This window comes from Triplophysa rosa, linkage group LG4 (assembly GCF_024868665.1).
Source record: "Triplophysa rosa linkage group LG4, Trosa_1v2, whole genome shotgun sequence".
NCBI lineage: Eukaryota > Metazoa > Chordata > Actinopteri > Cypriniformes > Nemacheilidae > Triplophysa > Triplophysa rosa.
In genome coordinates this window covers 8361513-8384402 of record NC_079893.1, presented here as the reverse complement: position 1 = coordinate 8384402, position 22890 = coordinate 8361513, and the positions used below count along the sequence as shown (strand labels likewise).

At 37.4% G+C, this 22890-nt stretch overlaps 1 protein-coding gene across 2 annotated transcripts in view; it reads left to right on the top strand.

Moving 5' to 3' along the window:
* LOC130552534 (zeta-sarcoglycan) overlaps positions 1–22890 on the top strand; it is a 235344-nt gene that overhangs the window by 136776 nt on the left and 75678 nt on the right. For both annotated transcript variants that reach the window (XM_057330877.1, XM_057330876.1), the window contains 2 exons: positions 6002–6196; positions 21713–21814. In XM_057330877.1, the coding sequence (XP_057186860.1) occupies positions 6002–6196; positions 21713–21814 (297 nt within the window). The remainder of the gene's footprint in view (positions 1–6001; positions 6197–21712; positions 21815–22890) is intronic.

Genomic DNA, 22890 nt, shown 5'->3' with positions numbered 1-22890 from the left:
ATGACACTTAAGGGGTGATTTTCCTTTACCAAAGACAATAGGAGAATAACTTAAGTAAAACTTAAGGTATACTTAAGGACACACTTAAGGGAAAATTACACTTAAGGTGCTTTATGCAACCGGGCCCTGGACTTTGCGCTCTCCTGGCGTCTGTCGTCGCTAAGCAACCATGGGCCACGATAGCCGTTGAGACGAGGAGGTATAAACAAAGGATATATGGATTATATGCACTGAAAACACCTTGCAATAACTCTGTTACTAGATTTAGTTATGCTGTGATCATCTGTGTCACCATTTTCATTGAGCTTGTCTATATTGGCTGGTTGGTTCTTGTCACATGACCTGCGGTGCGCTTGCGCCTTTCTGAAAAGTTGAGATTTTTTCATCTCGATGCGGCGCGTCGTGTCGCCCCATATTTCCTCGCGGCTGCCGCGCGTCTACATTTAAAATAACTAATATGCGCACGGAAAAGACTCGAAATGTGAATCGGGCCTTAGACGCCAAACCTTCGGTTGCGCTAATTAGAAGTGTTAGATGCTGATTAAGACAACTGATGGGCTTTGTTACAGAAAGAATGTCGTCCCTGCTTATGCAGCGCTGGAAGTGTCGATACCTCTGCCTCGATTCACCTTTGAAAAGCCAGAGAGCTTGTACAGAGATGGCAACATTTAATTAGCTGCAAATCTGCGCTGTCTGCTGCCTGGCATTAAATTACATCCTTGACTGATATGACCTTTTTAAATGATGTATCGATTTGTTAATACTGCTTAGCGTTAGCGCCTGGGTGGCGCGATGTCGTTGTGTGAAATTGAAGTAATATTTGTGCTGGTATTGATTCAGTGAAAGGCGGAAGACGATGTGATATTTTCGTGTCTGTTTGCTTAGTGGACTGGATTCTTCTTTCCTGCTGGGTTGACATAACGCGCTCTCTTTCTCTCCCTCGCTCTCGCACACACACATTTTTGGAATAATGACAGTGTGGCTCCTAAAAGTTGTGCTTTCCAGTATTTACTGGATACAAAAATAAACAGCACATAACAGGCAACAGGGAAATTCTTTCAAATTTGTCATGAAATATGACATCATAATTGCAACTGATTGGCTATTAACCTCCCAGAGGAAAATTTAATTTCTCTAAGGTTGGTCTTTTATAGCACAAAAGAAATGTGTATATAGACAGTAAAATGTAAACAGTATAATTTGATGAAATATGTTTGAGTGCATATTTAAATCTTCAATAGCACTTTTTGTTTGCAGATTTGGAAAATGTAAAGTCATTTTGTGACGGTTGATACTTCATCTCAAACTCTAATGGAGACATTTGTAAAATGTCTTGGTCTTTTCTCAGGAGGCTGCAGGTTTCCATCTGCTTTTCATTTAATCTCATTGATGTTTATGGCAAATAATTGAGATTTTAAAGGGATTTGTTGTTTTTCTGCTCTATAGGCTCTCGGCTCCCTCTTAACTTATTTGGAATTACACAAGCCTTTTGTTTGTTTTGTGTGTCTGTTTGTCCAGTATGTAATGTACAGATGTATATATTGCGTAGGATTTTTTTTCTTTTATAAAGAAGACTTTTACCGAAATGCCCATAATGGGAAACTCATGGGAGTGCGTGACCATAACTACATTTCTTAGTTCTCTTTGAGTACCAACCATGTCTCTGCAGCTAAAATGTCATTGTTGTTTTCGATTATTTATTAATCAAACAGAGCCACCCCTCTTGAGAACAAAACCCGGTGGGACATTTTTTTGCCCCAACAATACCAGGGCCCTGTTCTTCAGTGCTGGGGCTTGTTAACAACCATTCTCAGTTAACAGGGCCACTTCATTGCACAAATGTTACTAGTTTGTAGTTTGTAACTGATTTAAATGTACTCTGCCTTTTGCGACTGTTTTTAGTATTGTAAAGATCTGGAAGATCATAGTTCAATTCTTTGGTATTACCTTTGATGCTAACAAATACCTATTTCTTCGCTATGCTAAAAGCTGCTGCTTGCATGGCGGTGTGTGAAAAGACTAATCACAATTCATACAGACTGACCACTGACATCACCACTGTCAGCTTGATCCGATTTACAAACTTTGCTTAGTTTTATTAAACGTACTTCACCCAAAAATGAAAATTCTGTCATCATTTACTCACCTTCAAGTTGTTCCAAATCTGTATTAATTTCTTTGTTCTGATGAACACAAGGAAAGATATTTGGAAGAATGCTTATAACCAAACAGATCTTGCCCCCCATTGACTCCCATAGTAGGAAAAATTACTTTATCATTTTTTTTTGTTCTGTTGAACACAAAAGAAGACATTTTGAAGAATGTTGGACAGCAAACAGTTCCGGGGCACTTTTGACTAACATTGTATTTTTTACATCTGTCGCTCCGGTCGCGTCCGGAGTAGACACGGTGTTAGTTGGAGTTTGTACCTGAAGTAATTGTAAAAGGAGAAAAATAATAAATGAATGGCTAATGTTTACATTCAATTCAGGGTCACACTTCTTTACAATACTTATCATTTAAAGCAGCTTTTCAGAGTTATGCAGTAGTTTTGTTTTCAGTTTTATTTTACATTTTATATTAGCTTTTAGTTGTATATTTTATTTAATTTTTAATAATTTTGTTATGTGCTTTTGTCATTTTATTATGTATTCATTTTTATTGCTTTATATCTACATTTTATATTATAATGGGTTTTAATTTCAGTTTCAGTTTTAGTTTTAGTTTAGTTTTTATATATTTTCAGTTAATAATTTTGGTGTCTTCCTTGAACTAAACAAAAATGAGAAATTTTGCCTTAGCAATAAACTGAAATAAGTTGTATTCAAATAATATTTAGGGTGATATTTCATTAGGGCTGTCAAATGATTTATCGCATCAAAAATAAAAGTTTGTGTTTACATAATATATTTCTGTGTACTGTGCATATTAATTTTGTATTTATAAACAAACACATATATATTTAGAAAATATTTACATGTATTTATTTATATATACACCAATAATTTAAACTATATTTAAATGTTTATAAATGTTTATATTTTTTCTTGAATATATGCATGTATGTGTACATGTATATAAATATGATATTAATATGCACAATACACAGACATATATTATGTAAACACAAACTTTTATTCTGGATGCGATTGATCACGATTAATTGAAAGCCCTATATTTTACTTGATTTTAATTAACAGCAATGCTGTAATAGTTTTAGTTTTAGTAAACTGTAGACAGAGGTGATTGTCAAAGTAATATTAAATGTTCATACAGAAATATACAGTTTGTAACGGTCATATATCTAAGACAACACAAATCATGCAGTTTGCTAACATTTATGTACATTAAAGCAATAATCATAGGTTGAGTCAAGATCATACAGTAGCTTTACAACGTATTTTGCCGATTTGGCAGTTCATAAGTTGATTCAGAGTTGCTTCATCAAAAATACTGTGTTGTATTCCATCTTTCTTCCCCAAAACTAGGAGTGTCTTGTGTTTGAAGTCTCTGCAGATGGTTTTCAGAAAACAGTCCAGTATAGCATCATTAACAGGGCCAGTTAGCACAATCTACTTGTGTGTTGCTGGGATAGCGAGGAGAATTTCTTAAAATATAACACTACAATAGACATCTCTGTACGTAGTTTATTTTTGTATGAGCCTGTGCGAACAGCATATTAACATGATTTACAAATACTTTTATTAAGAAGCAAACCAATGGGCGACCATCATTTGCACAATATTTGCTTTAATGTCCCTTTTCTCTTTCTTTCTTTGTTTTCCCTGCTCCTTATTTCAAGCCCCTCCCTTTGTTATTCACCTGTCCTGCCTTGAATCTCAGTACAGCCATGTTTGTCTGACTTTCTCGTTCTTTCTCTCTTTCTGCTGGAACAAACAGATGTAATCTGAGTGAGTGAGCGAGTAGTTGGCGAGCGTGTTAATGGTGTTAGGCTGTAGGCAGGGTGCCGTTCTGGACCGTCTCGGCTGCACATGCGTTTGATGGATCACTCTGCTGTCAGATCAATTTCAGAAATGCATTGGAACCGGGGAGACCAAGAGAGAACAAGAGAGATGGAGGGAAGGATAGCGAGGGTTGGTCAGGGGCGGAGTAAAGAGGGTATTGACCCACACAGGGCGAAATAAAAAGCAGGACGTATAAAGACACAGGGAGGGAGAGATATGAAGACAATACCGCCACGGGAAGGAAGCGGGAAACAAAGATGAGCTAAAACTGTATAGATAGCGAATGTGTGGGAGAATGAAAGGTACAAAAAAGGAGATATTTCTCTTTCAGTGGCCCTCTGTATTTTTAGCCGATGAGGACTTGAGGCTAGAAAAACGGAATGATCTTTTTCACCCTTGTGGTGGAAACTGACTATTAACTACACTCCTCCGCACCGACTTAAACCCACATTCATTGATTCGCGCGCCACAAATATGTCGAAAAATAGCGCATACACACTCTCCAACTTAACAGGAGCAATAGAGGTTAAGAATTCTGGTGTGTGAGAGTGAGAGAGGCTATTGCTCAGAAAGGTCTAAATGGTGGAGGGTGTAGTGAACTTTCAGAAGAGGTTGAGAAGAACTCTCTTGAATGTTTCATTTTTTCTCATTTTGTAGCGCCATAGGTTCAGCAAATAACTTAAAGTGATAGTTCACCCAAAAATAAAACGTCTGTCATCTTTTACTCACCCTCTTGTTATTTCAAACCTCTGCAGAACACAAAAGAAGATATTTTGAAGAAAGTAACCAAACAGCACTGGACCCCATTCACTACTATTGTATGGACACAAAACCAATGCAAGTTAATGGGGTCCAGTTAACAACATTTTTCAAAACTTTTGTGTTCTGCGGAAGAAAGAAAGTCATACAGGTTTGAAATGACAAAAGGGTGAGTAAATGATGACAGAATTTTCATTTTTGGGTGAACTATGACTTGGGTGAACTATCACTATTCACCGTCATGTTATTATATACATTGAAACAGATTCAACAACCAAAGAATCACCGATGCAGATTCCACAGTGGACTGTTTCCATTTCCATTTGACTGGGTTAACAAGTAGTCCAACCCCAAATTTTGGCATGTCAGACCACTCAAACTACAAAACAAGATATTGAAACAACCACAGATTCAAAGTAGGCCCGTCTTCAAATAGTTTACTTGTATCTGCATGACTGAAACAGCAGTTAGCGTTTCAACTTCCCAAAAAAGAACGCTTAATCTTTAAAGCACAGGTTTTCTCAGAAACCATCCACCTCCATTTTTATTTGTGGTGTTTCAAAAGGGCCGTCTGTGCCATCAGGCTGTAAAACCTTTTCACTTCTAATTTGAACCTTTTTTCGAGTGTATAAACGGCGCACAGGAGATTTGAGAGCTGTTAAGTGGTTTGTGGGAGCTGGAGAAGACCTTTGTGAGTGGCGAAAGATGGATGGTAAGCCGGCTAAAGGAAGTTTTCAGACAGGTTACGGGAGAGGTTGTGGAGGTTCAAAGAGGATCTATGTTCTTAGGACTTCGGCGCCGATACGTGCAGAGAGATTTCAAATTAAGAAGCAGGAGGAATATACTGACAGATGGGGCTAGTGAAACAGTGACAGTTGTCTGTCCTCTTCTTTTCATTTTTCGCAGCTCAGTGTTACTTACTCTTCGCTGTTCATCTCTTCATCTGCTGCTTTTCTCTACTCGGTTTGCTTTCATTCCATCATTTGCTGCCGTTTTTCTATTCCCATTCCCATTGTTTTCGTTTGTCAAGTACAGTAAGCGATTAAACAGTAAATGCAATGATTTTCCTAAACAAGAAGATGAATTGCACACAAACATTAGGCAATCGAATTGAAGGAAAGGTCAATGAAACAATGTATTTATTCAAAGATCCAAGTTTGTTTCTCATTACACTCTCATGTTTTTATTTCACTGCAAGCCGGCCACGCTTGTGAACAAACTGAATATAAGACTTGAAATTTGTAACACATTCCTCTCCGTCTGTTCTTTGTTGATAGATGACCCAGGAGCAGTACATCCTGGCATCCCAGCCTAACCCCCTCCAGAGGCCGGGCTGTGCTACGGTGTACCCGGTGGGGATTTACGGTTGGCGGAAGCGCTGTCTATATTTCTTCATCCTCCTTCTCCTCGTCACCATGATCGTCAACCTAGCCTTGACCATCTGGATACTAAAGGTCATGAACTTCACGGTGGTGAGCATGTCTTTACATTCTCCTTACGCTTTCTGTTTGACTCTTCTTTATATTAGTTAAAGTAGCTCTTGTGTTTGCAAACACCACTGTTTCTCATACTTGGGTTTAGAGATTTTAAGTTGCTGTAGGTGATCAAAGCTGTTGTAGAATTTCTGCCAGATTTAGAGACAGACTGTAATAAGAGAAAACAGCTGTTCAATGTCACATGAGAGAAATCAAATCAACCCGAACGGTGAGCTCAGCTTTACGTTAACCTTGTTATAAGTGCTGTGAGGCAAAAGAGCATCATCTCACGACAAACCGGCACTCTGACCTTCCTACTTCCTGCTTCTGGATGGTTAACAGGCAGACAGCGACTCGAAACGCTTTGATTGGCTCAAAAAATATGCAGGCACTTTTTTACATTTCTTTTTTTAGGGCTGTTGTATTTTATGACACCTGTTAATGAAAAGATGTCAGGTAGTATGTCGTTTTTGTATTCTGTTCCTTAAAAGCCCATTTAAACCCTACACCTTTGTTTTCAGCTTTGGTTTGTGAAAATAACAGCATGAAAGGATTTCACAAAAATGACATTAAAGTAGAGAAAGGTATCAGAAAATGATACAATAATAATAACAGAAAAGTTTAGGTTGAGAATATGTTGTATGTTTTTAAGCAGTTGGAATGGATTTTTCCCCTGCCATACTGCGATGTGCGGATCAGCTCTAACGTCACCCGAATCCACTGTTAAAAACACATTTTCCACATGCCACCTACCTGAATTATTTTGTCCAATTTAGATATACGCACCTGACCCCCACCCGAGTCACATTACATTTATTCAAAATAGCAGAGTTAAGTGTGATGATATGGTAAAACGTTACATGTAATCTATTTTTACAGGAACATTTATTTCAAATAAAGATTATTGTGTCATATGCTACAGTGCTTCACAGCTGTTAAATATCACATGCCTACCCCATTTTACAGAATGTAGTTGATATTTCCATCATTAATGATTTATCCCATCCACCTGCAACCTGCCCACAAATGAGAATGTTATTTTTTAATTACTAGGATTCAGGTCACATTACATTACAGAGAGTTGTGGTGGTGGACTTTTGACAAAGATAATACATATTAACATGATGTGCGACTGCCATTACTTTGAATGGGGAGGGAATGCAACGCTCAGTATGGTGGCTCTAGCGAAGGAAGTCCACCTTCTAATATAAAGATCCAATCGTCAGTCGCTAAAGAACTGTTTATGGAGTCTCTCTGCTAGTCTAGTGAGGCGCTTACTAACCTGGTAATCTAAAGCGACCTTGAAAAGGTGTTTTTATGGCAATTTAAGCTTAGTAAACAAAAGTTTCACTCAGGTTTAATTGTTGATCGGACATATGCTATTTAATTGTGATTTTTGCAAGCGATATCTCGGAAATAACTGTACTATCTGTCTTCCCCTTTCAAATCAATAGGACTGTGGTCTTGCCATGACTAAAATATCTGCCCAGAGGCTTTGCAAACATGGCCCCCGAGTGGCATGACTTCTGTAAACGGACTTTGCTTTTGATATGGGTTAGTAAGCAATCACCCTGAACACCCTAGCAACCGAGTGGCATGAGTTCTGTAAACAGACTTTGCTTTTGATATGGGTTAGTAAGCAATCAACCAGAACACCCTAGCAACCGAGGGGCATGAGTTCTGTAAACGGACTTTGCTTTTGATATGGGTTAATAAGCAATCACCCTGAACACCCTAGCAACCACCTGGCAACCACTCCCATCACTCACAGCAACATAGTAAATAAACTTGAAAATGCTTTGAACACCTTAGCAACTACACAGCAATGCCACTAGCTATTTAACTTTGCAACTGCTGATGTCTGTCCTTTTCTCTCATGCCTCTCACTTTCTCTCTGAGTGATGTGCCTTACTCAAATTGCCTCATACAGTATACTGCTTAGCATGAGGTCACAGCGCTTTATTTCCTCAGTTGATTTGTCCTTGTTTAAAAGCATCTGCCACACATGCTGGCTATACAGCAGTACAAAGCTGAGCCTCCCAGACCACTCAGAAATGAATGCAAAGGCAGTAAGAATGAAAAGATTTTGTGGTTTTGTTCAAGTATGTGGCTGTGTTAAGAAAGAGTGATAGTGCTATGTAAGAACTGGTATTTGCATTACCTCCTTGTCCAGCTTGTGTGGAGTTTGTGTTATAAATCACTTTTGTATTTGTGTTGTGTACTTGTGTGGTGATGGGCCATTTTCTAGAAATGATAGTTAAATTTTTTCGATGTGACTGCCAGAGGGAAACCATAACTGTTTATTATCTTGAAGGCTAAACAAAACCTGGAATTGTTTGACTTGTGTAGTGCCTCTCAGGTGGATCTTTCCCCTCATACCTCACTGGTAGATATTACCAAACCCATCGGTTTATCACTACAATGCCCGCCAAGCTCTCCTCAGTCCCCGATTGACCAGATACTGCCTAGTTCTCCAATTATACTATGTCAACAAGGCTACAAATAATCCTGAGGCAAAATTCGCTCCGTACACCATAAAACACTTGAATATACATTGGGCAACCAATGCAGCATCATCATTCCTGCTCATTACGTGATGCATTCCAATACATCCCAGTACAGCGGGTATAAAAATAGCTCTTGTTAATCATAACGATTTTTTGGCTCCTCTGGATGGATGTGTATCTCTGGGCTGGAAACCAAAAGGTTATATGATCAAACCCCACAAGGGATGATCTGTGATCTGTCAAAATTTTGCCTTTGAGCGAGCCACTTAAACTTTAGGTTGCTCCAGGCAGAATGTCCTTTAATACGTGTGTATCATTTTGTTTTCTCTTAGGTTTTTGTCAATATTTTATATCTAGGTGAGTTTGTGTCCTTCCATACAGATATGATGAGCCACACCTTTGGACACTATCTGTTATCACACATGATCAACATTAAGTCCAGTTGCATCTTTTATGTCATTTTTTATTAACAAGTGGCAGAATCCACCCAAAAACATTCCGTCAATCCATATTATTATAGTGCAGTGGATACATTTTCTTATACTATAACTGTCAGCATTATAGTTTCAATACTGTTATGGTGTCATTATAGAGAGTACTTTTATAATGTAAGTTTATAGAGTTGTCAAGAGACGAGAGACTTATATAGCTGTGGTGAATTATACGTTCCCTTCTGTTATTACTGACTCAGCCCAAGGAAATCTCCAGCTATCTCAGTGCCAAAAACAAAACTCACCACATACAAGGGGCCACCATTTCAGCCTGACACCCCATAATAGTTTCCAACTGTTGCCAAGGCAACCGGTACTCGATAAACCCGTCAGAAGTTACATATCTATCCATTTTGTTCCATTTCCGACGAAAGATGAATTTTACAACTCAATATACCTGCCTGGTCACCAGCTATTCCAGCTGTAATATCCCACGATCCCCTCAGGGGCCAACGCTTGGACTGGATATATATGTATGCAAATCAGCTTGGTCAAGTCAAGTCAATCCTTCCCTACTGTTTTCATAAATGGCCTCCAACAATCAAATCTCCACTAAGCTAGCTCAAAACAACCGAGGGGGTGGGCGGCGAGAAATGGAGGCGGAGATGGAGACGGAGCCAAAGCAAGAGCGAGCGAATGAGAGCAAGCATAAGGCTCGGGGAACGGGAAGGCAGATGGGTAATTTCACAGGAACCATTAGCATGTCTCTGGGGTTGGCGGATTCCGCTGTTACTAAATCCAATTGTGCAGATGAATTTCCTTCCCGTTAACCCATAAAGCAGAATATTCCGCTGAAATTAGTCAAATCTCTCAAAGTGATAAATGTCGCACAAGTCTGGGGTTGTGAACAAGGGCGCCATGGACCTCGTTTTTTCAGGGGGCACCAGTGGCAGTTCTGGGTCACGTTGTGGCGAGAATAGACACTTGGGCCTAGGCAAGAGTTGAAGATGGAATTTATTAACAACTTTGTACGGTCGTGGCCAAAAGTGATGTCTAACCCAAGTCTCTATAGGCGATTGACATCTTCGCTCTTTTATTGAAGATGAAGTTTTGTATGCGTGTTGCATTGGTTTGTTTGGAGTGTAAACTTAAGCTCAGCTTTGAGTAGAATGGAAGGAGGCCTGAGAAAAAATACAAATTCAATTTGATAAAGCCATAGCCCATTAGAATGATTACAAATGGTCAACAAATATAAATAACTGATAACATTGTAGTCCAAGTGTGCTTTATTTCCTTTGAGCTTTTTGATTTTCTATTCATTATTTTATTCCTTTTTATATGCTGTGGTTGGCCTTTATGCCAAATATTTTATCCAATAAATACCTTGATGTCTGTGTAAATTCTCGTCTATTTTATACCATACATCTCATATTTTGATTGTCTAACATTAGGGGATTAAAAGCAAATATTGTACAAATTTGGCCCCCGACATCACTTTTTGACACAACAGTAGTTTAAAAATGTGTAAAAAAGTCTTTAGTTAGCGTGCAATTTGCATCATAAGAAAAAATACAACAACAAGTTGGCATCTGTACAGCACGCACTATTAACTTGGCATTTTTGTTGCCTAAAAAGCGTGATTCTTCAGGTTGTGAACACAGGAAGTGGCCTAGCTGGGTAAAGTGTGCGTGTACTGTACAGTAAGTGCATACTTCTTAGAGTTTGGCCTTTGGTGTTGGTGACAACAAAAGATTTAGACTGTGCGTGTGTGTATGTGTCAGAAGGAGAGAAAGTGGGCCAAAGAACTTAAGATCTTTTTGAAGTCTAGTGAAGCCAAGTAATGCATTTGCCCTTTTTCATAGGCGGTGCTGCAGAGGTTGTCGCAAGGCATCTCTCTTTGTTCCTCTGCATCAGTCCTTTCCTTCTTCTCTCGCTGTTTCTCCACTTGCTTTTTATGATCTGATCTCTCTCTCTTAGATTATGAGGTTGAAAGACGCTCGTGAAAGTTGGTGCATCCAAAGGCATATGGAAGGAATTTTATTGATTTCATTCCGCTTTGCCCTTTGATGAAGTGAGTGTGTGTGTTTGAGCATGACAGCTATTGGGTGAGTGTGTGTGATGGCTTGTTTGAATCAGTGTGTGTAAATGCAGCATCTTGGTACTACTCGATTGGTTTTGTGGTTTGAGAGTGCTTTTAGACAGTGTGTGTGCGTGACATTGCATGTTTGAATTGGCTTTCAGAGCACACTGGTTTTGGCAAGACCCAAAACATTGTTGAAATTTTGCAGTGGGTTTTGCCAACGATAGCAGAATTTGGTCAAACTGGCCTAAAATGAGCTGGAGGACACCCACCCAAACGTGTATTCCGTTCAGTTCAGTTTATCTGCATTATTTTTAAACGGAATATTACAGAACGAGTTGAATTTGATATAAAGGGCAAGGAAATCATTTATGCATGCTTCCTGTTTGGTCCGCTTATTAGAGATTTGATGAATAAGCTTCCACATTTGAATGATTGCCTCCAGATTGTTTATTAAGTTTCAATGTCATGGGTCACAGGAGTAAAAGGACAGAGTTAGCTGTGTGCTTGCGCACTCACGCACTCATTTTTCATTTTCATTTAAATGACATAAAAGCCACGGCTGTGAAAATTATTATCATCTCAAGTGTTTTGTTTTTTGCAAACAAACTGTTTGGCAGAATAAAGGTATGAGAGCTTTTGATTCGAAAACTACAAAACCTCGGGCAGAAAAAAGAAAGCGAAAATGACACTTAATGGAAGGAGGAGATAAAGCAATGTGATGATGTAAAATGAAAGAGAAGCAGTCGGCGCATAAATTATTTCCGAGTTCAAATAAATAAAGGCTGCTTTAGTTATGCATTCATAAGTCTTGATTTAAAAGGTTTTGTTAAGGGACTAGTTCACGGAGAAATGAAAATTCAGTTGTTGTTTAACTTAACTTGTTTTAACCTTAACAAAGTTGCTCTTAACCTGCATGACTTTCTTTCGTCTATACGTGGAATACAAAATGAGATTTTAAGCGAAAATGTTATTGCCACTGTTTTCATAGTGCAATGAAAGTGAATGATGACAGATGGTTGGACTACAGAAATGACAAAAACGTGCTATATATTAAAATGTCTAAAAATAGCACATATATTCCAAGTCTTCCGAGGGACGCACATAAGTTATTCGCTGATCTCTTCTAATTATGTTTGTGCCCATTTTAATATGACAGATCATGATGCACTGCGTTTGTTTTGACGTCAGTGATAGAGGCGCTGTTGGTTCTCGTTTATGTCAAACTTTTATGTCATTGCTAGTTGGAATTGTGCGATGTGATTGGTTCAAACCTGCCAATTCCTCCAGAAGGACTTATAATAGCGTGATCTACTGTATAATAAGTACTAAGAAACAAACTAAGCCCATTTTTAATGCCACACAACCACAATTACATTTAAATGAATGAATGTAAATGTCGCAACAAGCACCCTGATGTGAGGATTGGTTATACAATCCTGTTATGAAACAACGTCCGTAATTATGTACATTTCAATTTCCATATATTAAAACTGATTGTGCGATAATGAACTTGGACACCAGCTTTTTAGAGTTCATTCAGCGTGAACTACTAAAGTTTGTGTGTTTGTGTTTTGTAACCGCTTACTGATTGATTTCATTTCTTTACGCGTCTGTTTGCTGGCTAGCGGTGATGACATTACCTGAGGTATGACAAAACCAGAGACAGATGTTGAAACAATATGACTCTGATCACTGATCTGTCACACGGAGGCATGCTCTATGTATAAATAATTGCAAGTGTGTGCTTTGCGTGTCTGATGTTGTTTTCAGAGTTTGGCTTTTTATTTCTGACAAATGTGGTCCACAACATCGGTGTACCTGTGAGAGAGCGAGTGAGAGAGCGAGAGAGTGCTGACTGCACTGATCTGTATCTTTAGTGAGAAGGGGTCTGGAGAAAAAGAGATATTCAGAGCAGGATGTTGTTTGCTCCCTCTTTTGACATCTAATCCACTGAAAAGTGAATAATGGCCGGACAAGCCGTTTCAGTATTGTTTTAAGAAACACCAATCAGCACTTTTTGCAAAGGCTCACCTGAATGGTCTCACCTCACGGCTGCTGTATATCACCGACCCATCAGGCTTAGTGCTCCCAAAAGAATTCAGACGGTGAGCAGAAGGCAAACTATGTGTGTGTGTGTGTGTGTGTGCTGTTTTAGCAAGTTATACAGGGCTGTAGATTCAGTATGTCCGCTGACTTTTCAAACTTTTTTTCTATATTTCAACATTACAAGTGGACCACAGGGAAACATTTTAAAGGGATAGTTCACCCCAAAAAGAAAATTCTTTCATCATATACTCACCCTCTTGTGTCCGTACAATAGAAGTGAATGGGTATTGCTGTTGTTCGGTTACCAACATTCTTCAAAATATCTTTTGTGTTCATACAGGTTTGAAATGACAAGAAGGTGAGTAAATGATGACAGACTTTTAATTTTGGGTGAATTATCAGTGTAAAGTAATATGGCCCCTTTAAATGAGAATTTAAAAACACAAGGATTGCTGAGTGATTTGATCAGGTCTCATTGTAAAGCACATGTTGTTCTCTACGGCGTGTTAATGTTAAGAGAGAATAAATAACCTTCAGCAACATTTTTTACCCATGTTTTTCCTGTTTGCGTGCTGGGAAACTATTCAGATGTATGTACAGTATGAGAAGGTCTGCATACAAACAAGCCCTTGCCATTCTCTCTCCACCTAGATCTGACCTCATGGCGACCCTCTTCAGAATCACATAGACCTTCACAATAGCATCAAACGGCTCAGTATTAAACTCATATCAGATCCATTTAGTTTCTATTCACAACAAAAAAATTAATAATTTTGACGGCATTGATGAACCTGTGCTGGTTTCTACGGTGGGGAAGAAACGTAAGCCATCGAAATCTAATCATTTACGTGAGGAGATTAAGAAGATTAGGCACTAATTTATAGCATTAAAAAGATGACCCGTTGAATTAATTTTAGGAGCGATGACTGATTGAATGTATTTTTAGTCCAGTGCCTGTATGTAAGATTAGTATTGTATTGAGTTCAGAAGCTGTCATATGTGGATCAACTCACTTTGTTGTGTATTTTCAATAGTTTCAATATGAAAAATAACTTTTATATTGATTTCATGGATTTATTGCATTTTGGGGAAAAAATGATCAATTTTTATAATAAATCTTTTAAAATCAAAATCTGGATTTGAATTTTTTACGTTACTAGAACCTAAATATGCTATGTGAAACTTTGAAACAGAAAATAGTGGTTTTCATCTTGCCACTTTCTTTGGAAAGAAAACACATTTTTACTCAAATTAATCAAAATGGATTTATAGCGTTTTGGAACCAAACTCTTCATTTACTTGTGTGAAAAAATCAATTAATATTTTAAGCTTATTTAGCAAGATAAAAACCAAAATAATTCCACAATCTCAAAATTAAATTATGACTACACATTGATAACTAATTTTGTGACTTGAAGCAATGAGATTTGAAGTTCACAATGTGTCACCATCTGTAAATTTAGTGTTTTTAGGGGCTTCAATTTTGCTAAATAATCTCAAAATATTAGTTGTTTTCTCTCACACATCTATCATTTTACTTTTGGAATTATTAACCCACTCGAGTAATTTAGATTACTTCAGAGATCGCTTTTATGATGGATGGATGTACTTTTTATGGCTTCAACTTGTTGGCACCTTGTGTTCGACAAAAGATAGGAAGGCATAGGCCATACATATGTGATAGCATTAAATTATTTAAATATATAATTTTGAGTTTTTGAGTGAATTGTTGTTTTTATTTTTAATGTAGTTTTCTATGATTTTTTTAATGCTATCCCTTATAGCAATGCTATAATGCTATCCCCTGAAACATTTTTCAAAAAGGATGAGGTAAGTAATAACACGTTTACACATCATGTGTGTTTTTAACACATTATGAGTCATTTGGTGTTGATTTTGTGTTAAATAAATAAAAGGGACAACATAAGGTTGAGTTAAAATCAACACAAAATGTTTTGTCCTTAAAGGTCCAGTGTACGATATTTAGCGACATCTATCGGTGAGGTTGCGAATTGAAACCAACGGCTCACACCCCCCACCCCCCTTCGAAGCACTACAGTGGCTCACACAGAACTAAGATGTCATCACGTTTCTCTTCTTTGCCGAAAGAGAGAATGTATTTACGAAACACGCTCCGTAGAGCAGTTTTCCCGTTTAAGCAAACTATGCAGTAGAAACAATGTGGCAAATTCCATGTAAGGGGACCCGCGGTGTATGTAGATAGAAATAGCTCATTCTAAGTTAATAAAAACATAACGATTTATTATGTTAAATCCTTATACACCTCTGAAGACATAGTTATGTATATTATATTGCATTTCTGTAAATGTAAAATTACACATTTTACATTTACATTTTTATATTTTTATGCATTTGGCAGACGCTTTTATCCAAAGCGACTTACTGTACATTGCATTATACTATACATTTGTTTTTTGTATGTGCAATCCCTGGGATCGAACCCATGACCTTGGCGACCTTGGCGTACACATTGGACCTTTAACCAGATTGTGTTGTTTTAACACACCAGCTTTTAGAATACAGAGGACAAATTCAGGTTTTAAACGATATGAGGTGAATAACTGATGATTGAATTTTTATTTTTGGACGTACTGTCTCTTTAGGACTGTTCTGATTTTTAATAAATTACTGCTCTCATTTTTAATATTTTTAAAATGATGCCTTCAAACAATATTTACTTATTCAACAGGGTAGCTAGACTGTATTTTCACTTATAATTATAAGTTGTGTGGCAAACCACGGTTTCAAAGTAGCTTGCTTCCCTCAACACTCCTGATCTCTTGAAGGCTGGTTGACGTTACCGGGCTGGCCCTGCATCATCCATGCTGCATGGCTTTGTGGAGTGTCTAATGCTGATGAAGTTCATATCACAGACTTCTCAATCCGACTGCAGTTAAAGTCCTTATCGCATAGTTTAGAACATAGATTCGCCGATTCCTCCCACACTCTGTTTGCTTGTGTCTGAGTTTGTCTGCACATTTCCACACAAACACTATCCTGCACGCACACGCAGTTTGAGCTGGTGTGATAGGTTTGTCCAATTAGCCCAGCAACAAAGGATCATTACCTTGACACAGCAGTGTATTAGAAGCTGATTAAAAGAAGTTGTCAGGTTCTATGCTGAGCATAATGCGTGGGACAGATTCATATCCTCCTCCCTCAGCAGGCTTGCCCCCTCTTACCCATGATGCCCAGCACTTTCACCTTTTCATGTTTGTTTTGTTCCTTCTCTTAGTCTTTTGCTTTTTTCCCATTGTCGTTATTTGCAGCAGGAGATGTATTTATAATTATAGCCTACAGAATGTATTTGTGGTGAAACTTCTTTCTTTCTTTCTTTCTTTCTTTCTTTCTTTCTTTCTTTCTTTCTTTCTTTCTTTCTTTCTTTCTTTCTTTCTTTCTTTCTTTCTTTCTTTCTTTCTTTCTTTCTTTCTTTCTTTCTTTCTTTCTTTCTTTCTTTCTTTCTTTCTTTCTTTCTCCTTCAGCATGCATCTCTCTTTGACTTTTGAGTATTGTTATGATTTATAGTGATTTGGCCTTGCCTGGCCATGTCTGTGCTGTCACTGTCAAAGGACAGTCACAATTCTTACATTATTTCACAGTCTGGTGGTTACGGTGTAGTTCACCCAAAAGTGAAAGTCATTCTCATGTTGTCTCAAACTCAACTACATAGGAAATCTGCTCATTCGTTTCTTGCTATTAAATGAAAATCGTTCACCTCACAGTCTCTATTGCAATTTTGCACTCCTTAAAACTTAAAACTTAATTGGTTCAATGCTTTGATTCCAATATCGCTTTTTGGTAAAAGTGTTCTTAGCCTCTATTTTAGTACATTTTTTAAGAATCTGATTTAACAGTAAATGACTAATATTAACTATATACTTCCTGTGTTGCTTTTAACTGAGATATAATAAACATCTATGACATTTTACACCCACTAGACACAAATATTTGCCGAGTACGTTTGTTGCTACATATTGCTACGTAGTTTAGAGTCTTATGGACATTATATAATTATGTAGGTCTTTTGAATATTCAGGTGCTCATGAATGGAATAAGTTACATTTGAATCTTAAATGTTTATCAGATACTGCCATACAGTATCAGGGTTTTTCCTGTCTCAAAATGAGGCGGAGGTGGTGCCATCCTGATCTTGTACACACGCGTAGGCCTACTGTACCTTTTAGTGGCTTAAACAAAGTGACTTTGAGTTTGACATATTAAAAGTTCTAATCAAATTAGATAAAAATGACAATTATTAAGTTATATAAAACATTACTTTTATTCAACCAAACAGAAATGTTTTCTTATCAAATAAAGCTTTTTTATCATTTTCAACTAACTTTTCATCCCACAATAGCCAACCGAATTAACCAGTCTTTCTAAATGAGCAAAGCTCATTTAGTATGAACGCAATGTGCGTTCATACTGGTGAACTCGCTGTGTACAGTATACGCTGATTCAACGATCCAACTGCACAGCTAAAGACATTACAATGATGTGCGTCATGTTAATTTAAGAAATTTCAAGAAATTAAACGTACTTGGATGCAAAACAAACAGCCGTGAAACACAGGCTGGCTCTTGTTCTGCAACTATTTTTAGCGCCTCAGTGTGCTGATAACGAAACAGCGCCTCCACTGTGGCGTAATGTCGCAACTGCAGTTACAAATGACAGTCTGTTAAATGCACGCAGCATTTCTTGTGAAGACTCGCAACATAATTTTGGCGAGAGCCTGAGGCGGCACGACATTTGACGGAGGCGGCCGCCTCCAATTTCTCTATAAAATCCCTGAGTATATTTTAAAGTAAAAACATTATTTTAGTAATGAATTTCTAATTTGAGAAATTTCTAATATTTTTATGAATTTGTGCTTGTGTTGTATTTTATTATTTTTTTGTTTTTTTGTGTGTTATCCTTGACGAATGAGTGTATTCACTACTTTTGTTTAAAAAATCAAATCAAGTAACATAAACATCATGCAAGGATTAAGCTTTTGTGTAGCTTCAGGACGGAATATAGCACGCCAGTACAGACTTGTGTGGGACTTCTTAGGCTGTGGGTTTGAAATGACACAACGGCTGAAAATTATGTCTGACTAGGGAACTCACACAAAGCCTACATTCTTGATCCATATTTCAAATGTCTGAGAGTTAATGTTTGATAAAGCTCCTTATTCTAAAACATCTTGTGAACTAGCCAGAAAAGTTCTCTCCTCTGTTCTAAAGCTCTTCACCACCGGGGTGTTTAACTAATCATAGCCCAATCAGTGTTATTATTCGGTCATTTGTGCAAAGCCACCGCATCGATCTCCTTACAACAAGGACTTACATTATAGCACATCCCAGGTGGGTGATCGGTACGTGACTGTGTATGTGTGTGTGAACGCGGCTGCTGGTTTGCATTATTTTCCACCGTTCTGCAACATTAATTTTTAAAAGCAGCGTCCAGCTTAGGTTGTTTAATCCAATAAGATATTGATCCAGAGCACATTGGTGCCTAGCAAAGCATAGTTAAATGTACAGAGTGAAATATAATAGCGTTGACCTTGTAATAGGTTATTGTAACTCCAAAGTCAACCCTGTGCTGAATGAAAGTTCAATATAGACCTTTATAGGTATTTTAAGGCAGGGTTTGTAACCTTCAGACTTTGTTTATTGTTTTTATGGTATATTTTAATTCTAGTAGCAATGAACAGCAATGAGCATCAACTTTTTGACATAGGACTAAAGTTGAGTCTTTTCATGTGTCGGCATAGGATTTCCTAGTCAGCCATGGTCTGGCTCCGCCCACCTATGGCATCAGTCTTTAAATCTAATGAAGTCTGTGTCATGAACAAGCACCTGTGAAAGGAGAGATACAACTGTAGCTTCTCGCAATGCTTGTCATTCCACTTTGCCTTGTGTGCTTTCAGTCCTGCCCTGTGCCTCTGAGACGTTCAGTTTTAACAAGATCAGTCCAGCCTGATCAGCAGAAGCCTTTCAGTTGATCATGACAGCGAGAAGCGCTGAGATTGAAGATGTTAGCGGAGACAAGAACAGCTCCAATGGGTTCTGCCGCAGAAGAAGTTGATGGGAACAAACCGTTGTCACACCAGTTGAAACACAAGCGGAAGCTGTAATGGTACTTAAAGAAGAGCAAGTAACAGCTTTTCCAGCTTTACTGACACTGTCGTCCCCTACAAAGTGGCTATTGATTGACGGATGGTGTGTTTATTGTGCCTGTCCAGACTGACACTGAAGATACTTGTTTTACCACTGAAGTGATGCTGAACAGACCACATACACTGCCTTACACATAGTTTTGAAAACATATTTAGGGGACAGTTTACCTCCTAATTAAAATTCTGTCATCATTTCCTACGTGAAACTGCTTTTTCATTTTTTTTCCATAACTTTTTCAAGTTACTTTTTCTTTTAAGTAACAAGCTGGCTTTGCTGTAATGTAGTGATCATAAATTGCGTAATGTAATGAGGAAAATTCATAGCACATCAAATATTTGTTACAAGCATCATGCTGAAAATATAGTGGCTAAATGCGGTGTGACACATATAGCGGGGCGTCTTGTACTTGGTTGTTCATTGTACTTGATTGTAACTGAACAAATTGATGGCAATTGTTCAGGTGACAAAGGTTCTTTAAAAAATTTAAGTAGGCAAAAGAAGTGTCTACCTTTATGCCATTTATGACAAAGTCTTTCCTTTAAATTCAAAATGCTGTGAGTTGCATAAGAGTAGACATGGTGCGGCTCCGCCCATTTATGAGATAAACTATTTAAATTGCCACGAATATTTGAGGACACTGTGTACAATAGTTGTTACTCAGAGTAGACATTTAATTTACACACGGTTTCATGGGACGCACACGGCTGAACCGTATATAACTTCCAGTCTGTGCTTAGTTATAGTGTAATTTATTTTATATTTTTTTTATATTTTATTGTATATGAATTGTATTACATTAAAACTACTCAACAGTTATAGATTCTTTCTACCGGAAGTTAAGATTGGGCCACATAACGTTTGTTTATGTTGTTGCTGCTGAAACCGTCTAAATTAATTATGAGATTCTAAGGGATTGAATGGCTGTAACTTTTGTAGATTTACTTTTCTTAACAGTTTTTTTCTTCAATAAGTTACGTTTCCTCCAACTTTAAAAATGGAAAAGTTCCAAAAAACACCCACCGCTATGCCGCAGGTGTTTGTTGTTCTTTTTAGAAAGTCTTGGTTTGCCAGCAATGCCACGGTCCAGTTTCCCAAAGAATAACAGAAGGTTAACAGGTTGAAGTCCACCTTTCTCAGCCACCAGAATACCTCACGGTGAAGCAGAACTTGAAATTCCCACTCATCTGGCAGAGCTTTCAAATCTCAGTAATTATAATTCTCCATGTACTAAATCTAAAACTATGCTTTTAGAGGCCGCCAGAAAATAAACTGTGCAAGTAATTGACTCATTAGTGTTGCCCAAGAACGCAATGTACTCTTGAGAGATAAAAACAACAGATGAAGAAGAGAAAGGTCAAATGAAACGAAAGGTAGAATGATTTGAAAATTTGTAATTTTTTGGAAACGTTTCGCTTGGAAAGTGTAAAATGCTTATCACACTCATCACCTCACTTTCGACGTCTGCTCCATCTAGATTTTGACGTCATGTAAATGCTGCTTCAGAGCAAACCGCTCTCATTCCTTCTGAAAAAATAAGCGTTTTGCTCATCTTCTGGTCTCCCAACATCGAGAACATGGTTGGAATGTTTGATGGTTTAAATGGAGTTTTGAGCTGAAGCCAGTTTGCCCAGGCTTGGAGACCATTGCTGATTTTTTTCAACAAGGATGGCTATAAATTTACCATGGTCTCTCTTTTCCTTATACAGTAATATGATAGGAAAGGAGCATGAATCCAGGTAAGGACACAAAAAAGGAAGGCATTTGCCAGTAGGGAAGGATGAAGGTACATGCGCAGAGAGGAAAAATAGCTGTTGGGCTTTTTTGCGTAACCCAAATTGAATAGAAATGGCTGCCCGCGAGAGATGCTTAAATTCACAAGCTGCCACATCCAATTGTACGCTTACATTTAGGCGAATACAGAGAAAGAGACGGCGGGATGTGAGGCGGGGGTGTGCAAACCAGTTTAGTTATCTCTTAAACTAAATTAAACAGTTTTTCCACATTCAGACACGCATAAAATGATTGCATTCTCTGCGAGACAGAAATGCGTTCATTCAATAATCCAAGCGAACGTCAATCTGGAAACTCCATTACCTCTTCTAAATATCAATTCATGCTTCATAATGTAAAACAAAACAGACTTAAATGTAATGGGAAACCCTAAATTCCTTTGATATTAATGCTGTGTGCACCCATCACAACAAAGTAGTGGTTCCATATTTTTGCATTTACATCACATACTCTCTCTCTCATTTTTTCCTCAGGACGGCATGGGAAATCTTCGTGTAACCAAAGAAGGCGTCAGATTAGAGGGTGTGTCGGAGTTCCTTCTGCCACTTTATGTAAAAGAGATTAAATCCAGAAGGGTAAGAAGTTTTTGTTTTCTATTTTTAACCTGTTTGATGAGCAGGCGTCAACTGAAGTATCGCTAATTGCGAGATAGTGTTAATATAGTATTATCAACTTTAGTAAGAAGTTTCACTGCATTGGCAAGAGTGTTATTATAGTTTTGCTTTCAGTTTCATTGTAGTTTTATTCATATTTTAAAATGACCTTTTCTTTTTATATATTTATTTATGTATTTCATTTTAATTGTTGTTTAATTTTAGCAGATTTTGACATTTTATTATTTTAATTTTTTTATGTTGCTATATAAGTTGAATGTATTTTTAGTTTAGTTTCAGTTTATATACAGTATGTATAGTAAATAATTTTAGTGACTTAGTTGAGTTTATTGCCGATGCAATATTACTAATTGTCATTTAAATATTTACGCAGATATTTTATTTGATTTCAAATACCAGAAGTGTTTTATTAGTTTTAGTTTAATAAACAATAATAATCATCCTGAGAATTTATGGAAGCATATTGGTGGCAATATTCAATTTGAAATGCAATACGCAAAATGCAATGCAGTATGTAAAATGACAATGCATTTCGTATTTAAATGTACATTTAAAATAACATATGTGCAACATTAGGTGCAAAATGAAAATTCAATAATATAATTTACATTTGTCAGTTTCTACATTAGTTTTAAAATGCAATTTAAATTATATTATTAACGCTCTCTAATTTGCAAAATTAAAATGAAAACGTATTCCCCAGATTGATTGCAGCAGGACATTCAGGCTCAATGCTGGATCTGCTCGCACAATCTGCTAAACATTTCCCTGTTACTGTAGATCCCTCAAAGAGTTTTTTTTCTATGTGGCACCATTTAGCTATTAAATCTTGTAACTGTGTCTTTGCAGCCTCGAGCACAGGTTCGGTTCATTCCTTAAACTTTGTTTGCCAAATGTTGATGCAACCCAGAGGCATTACAACTTTGCAAGCTACATATTTAGCTGCAGACTTGAAGATTGAACATTTACATCTAGATTTAGGTGTAGATTTATGATGTCCACATTTGACTTATTTATTTAACCCTGAATGTTTAAAA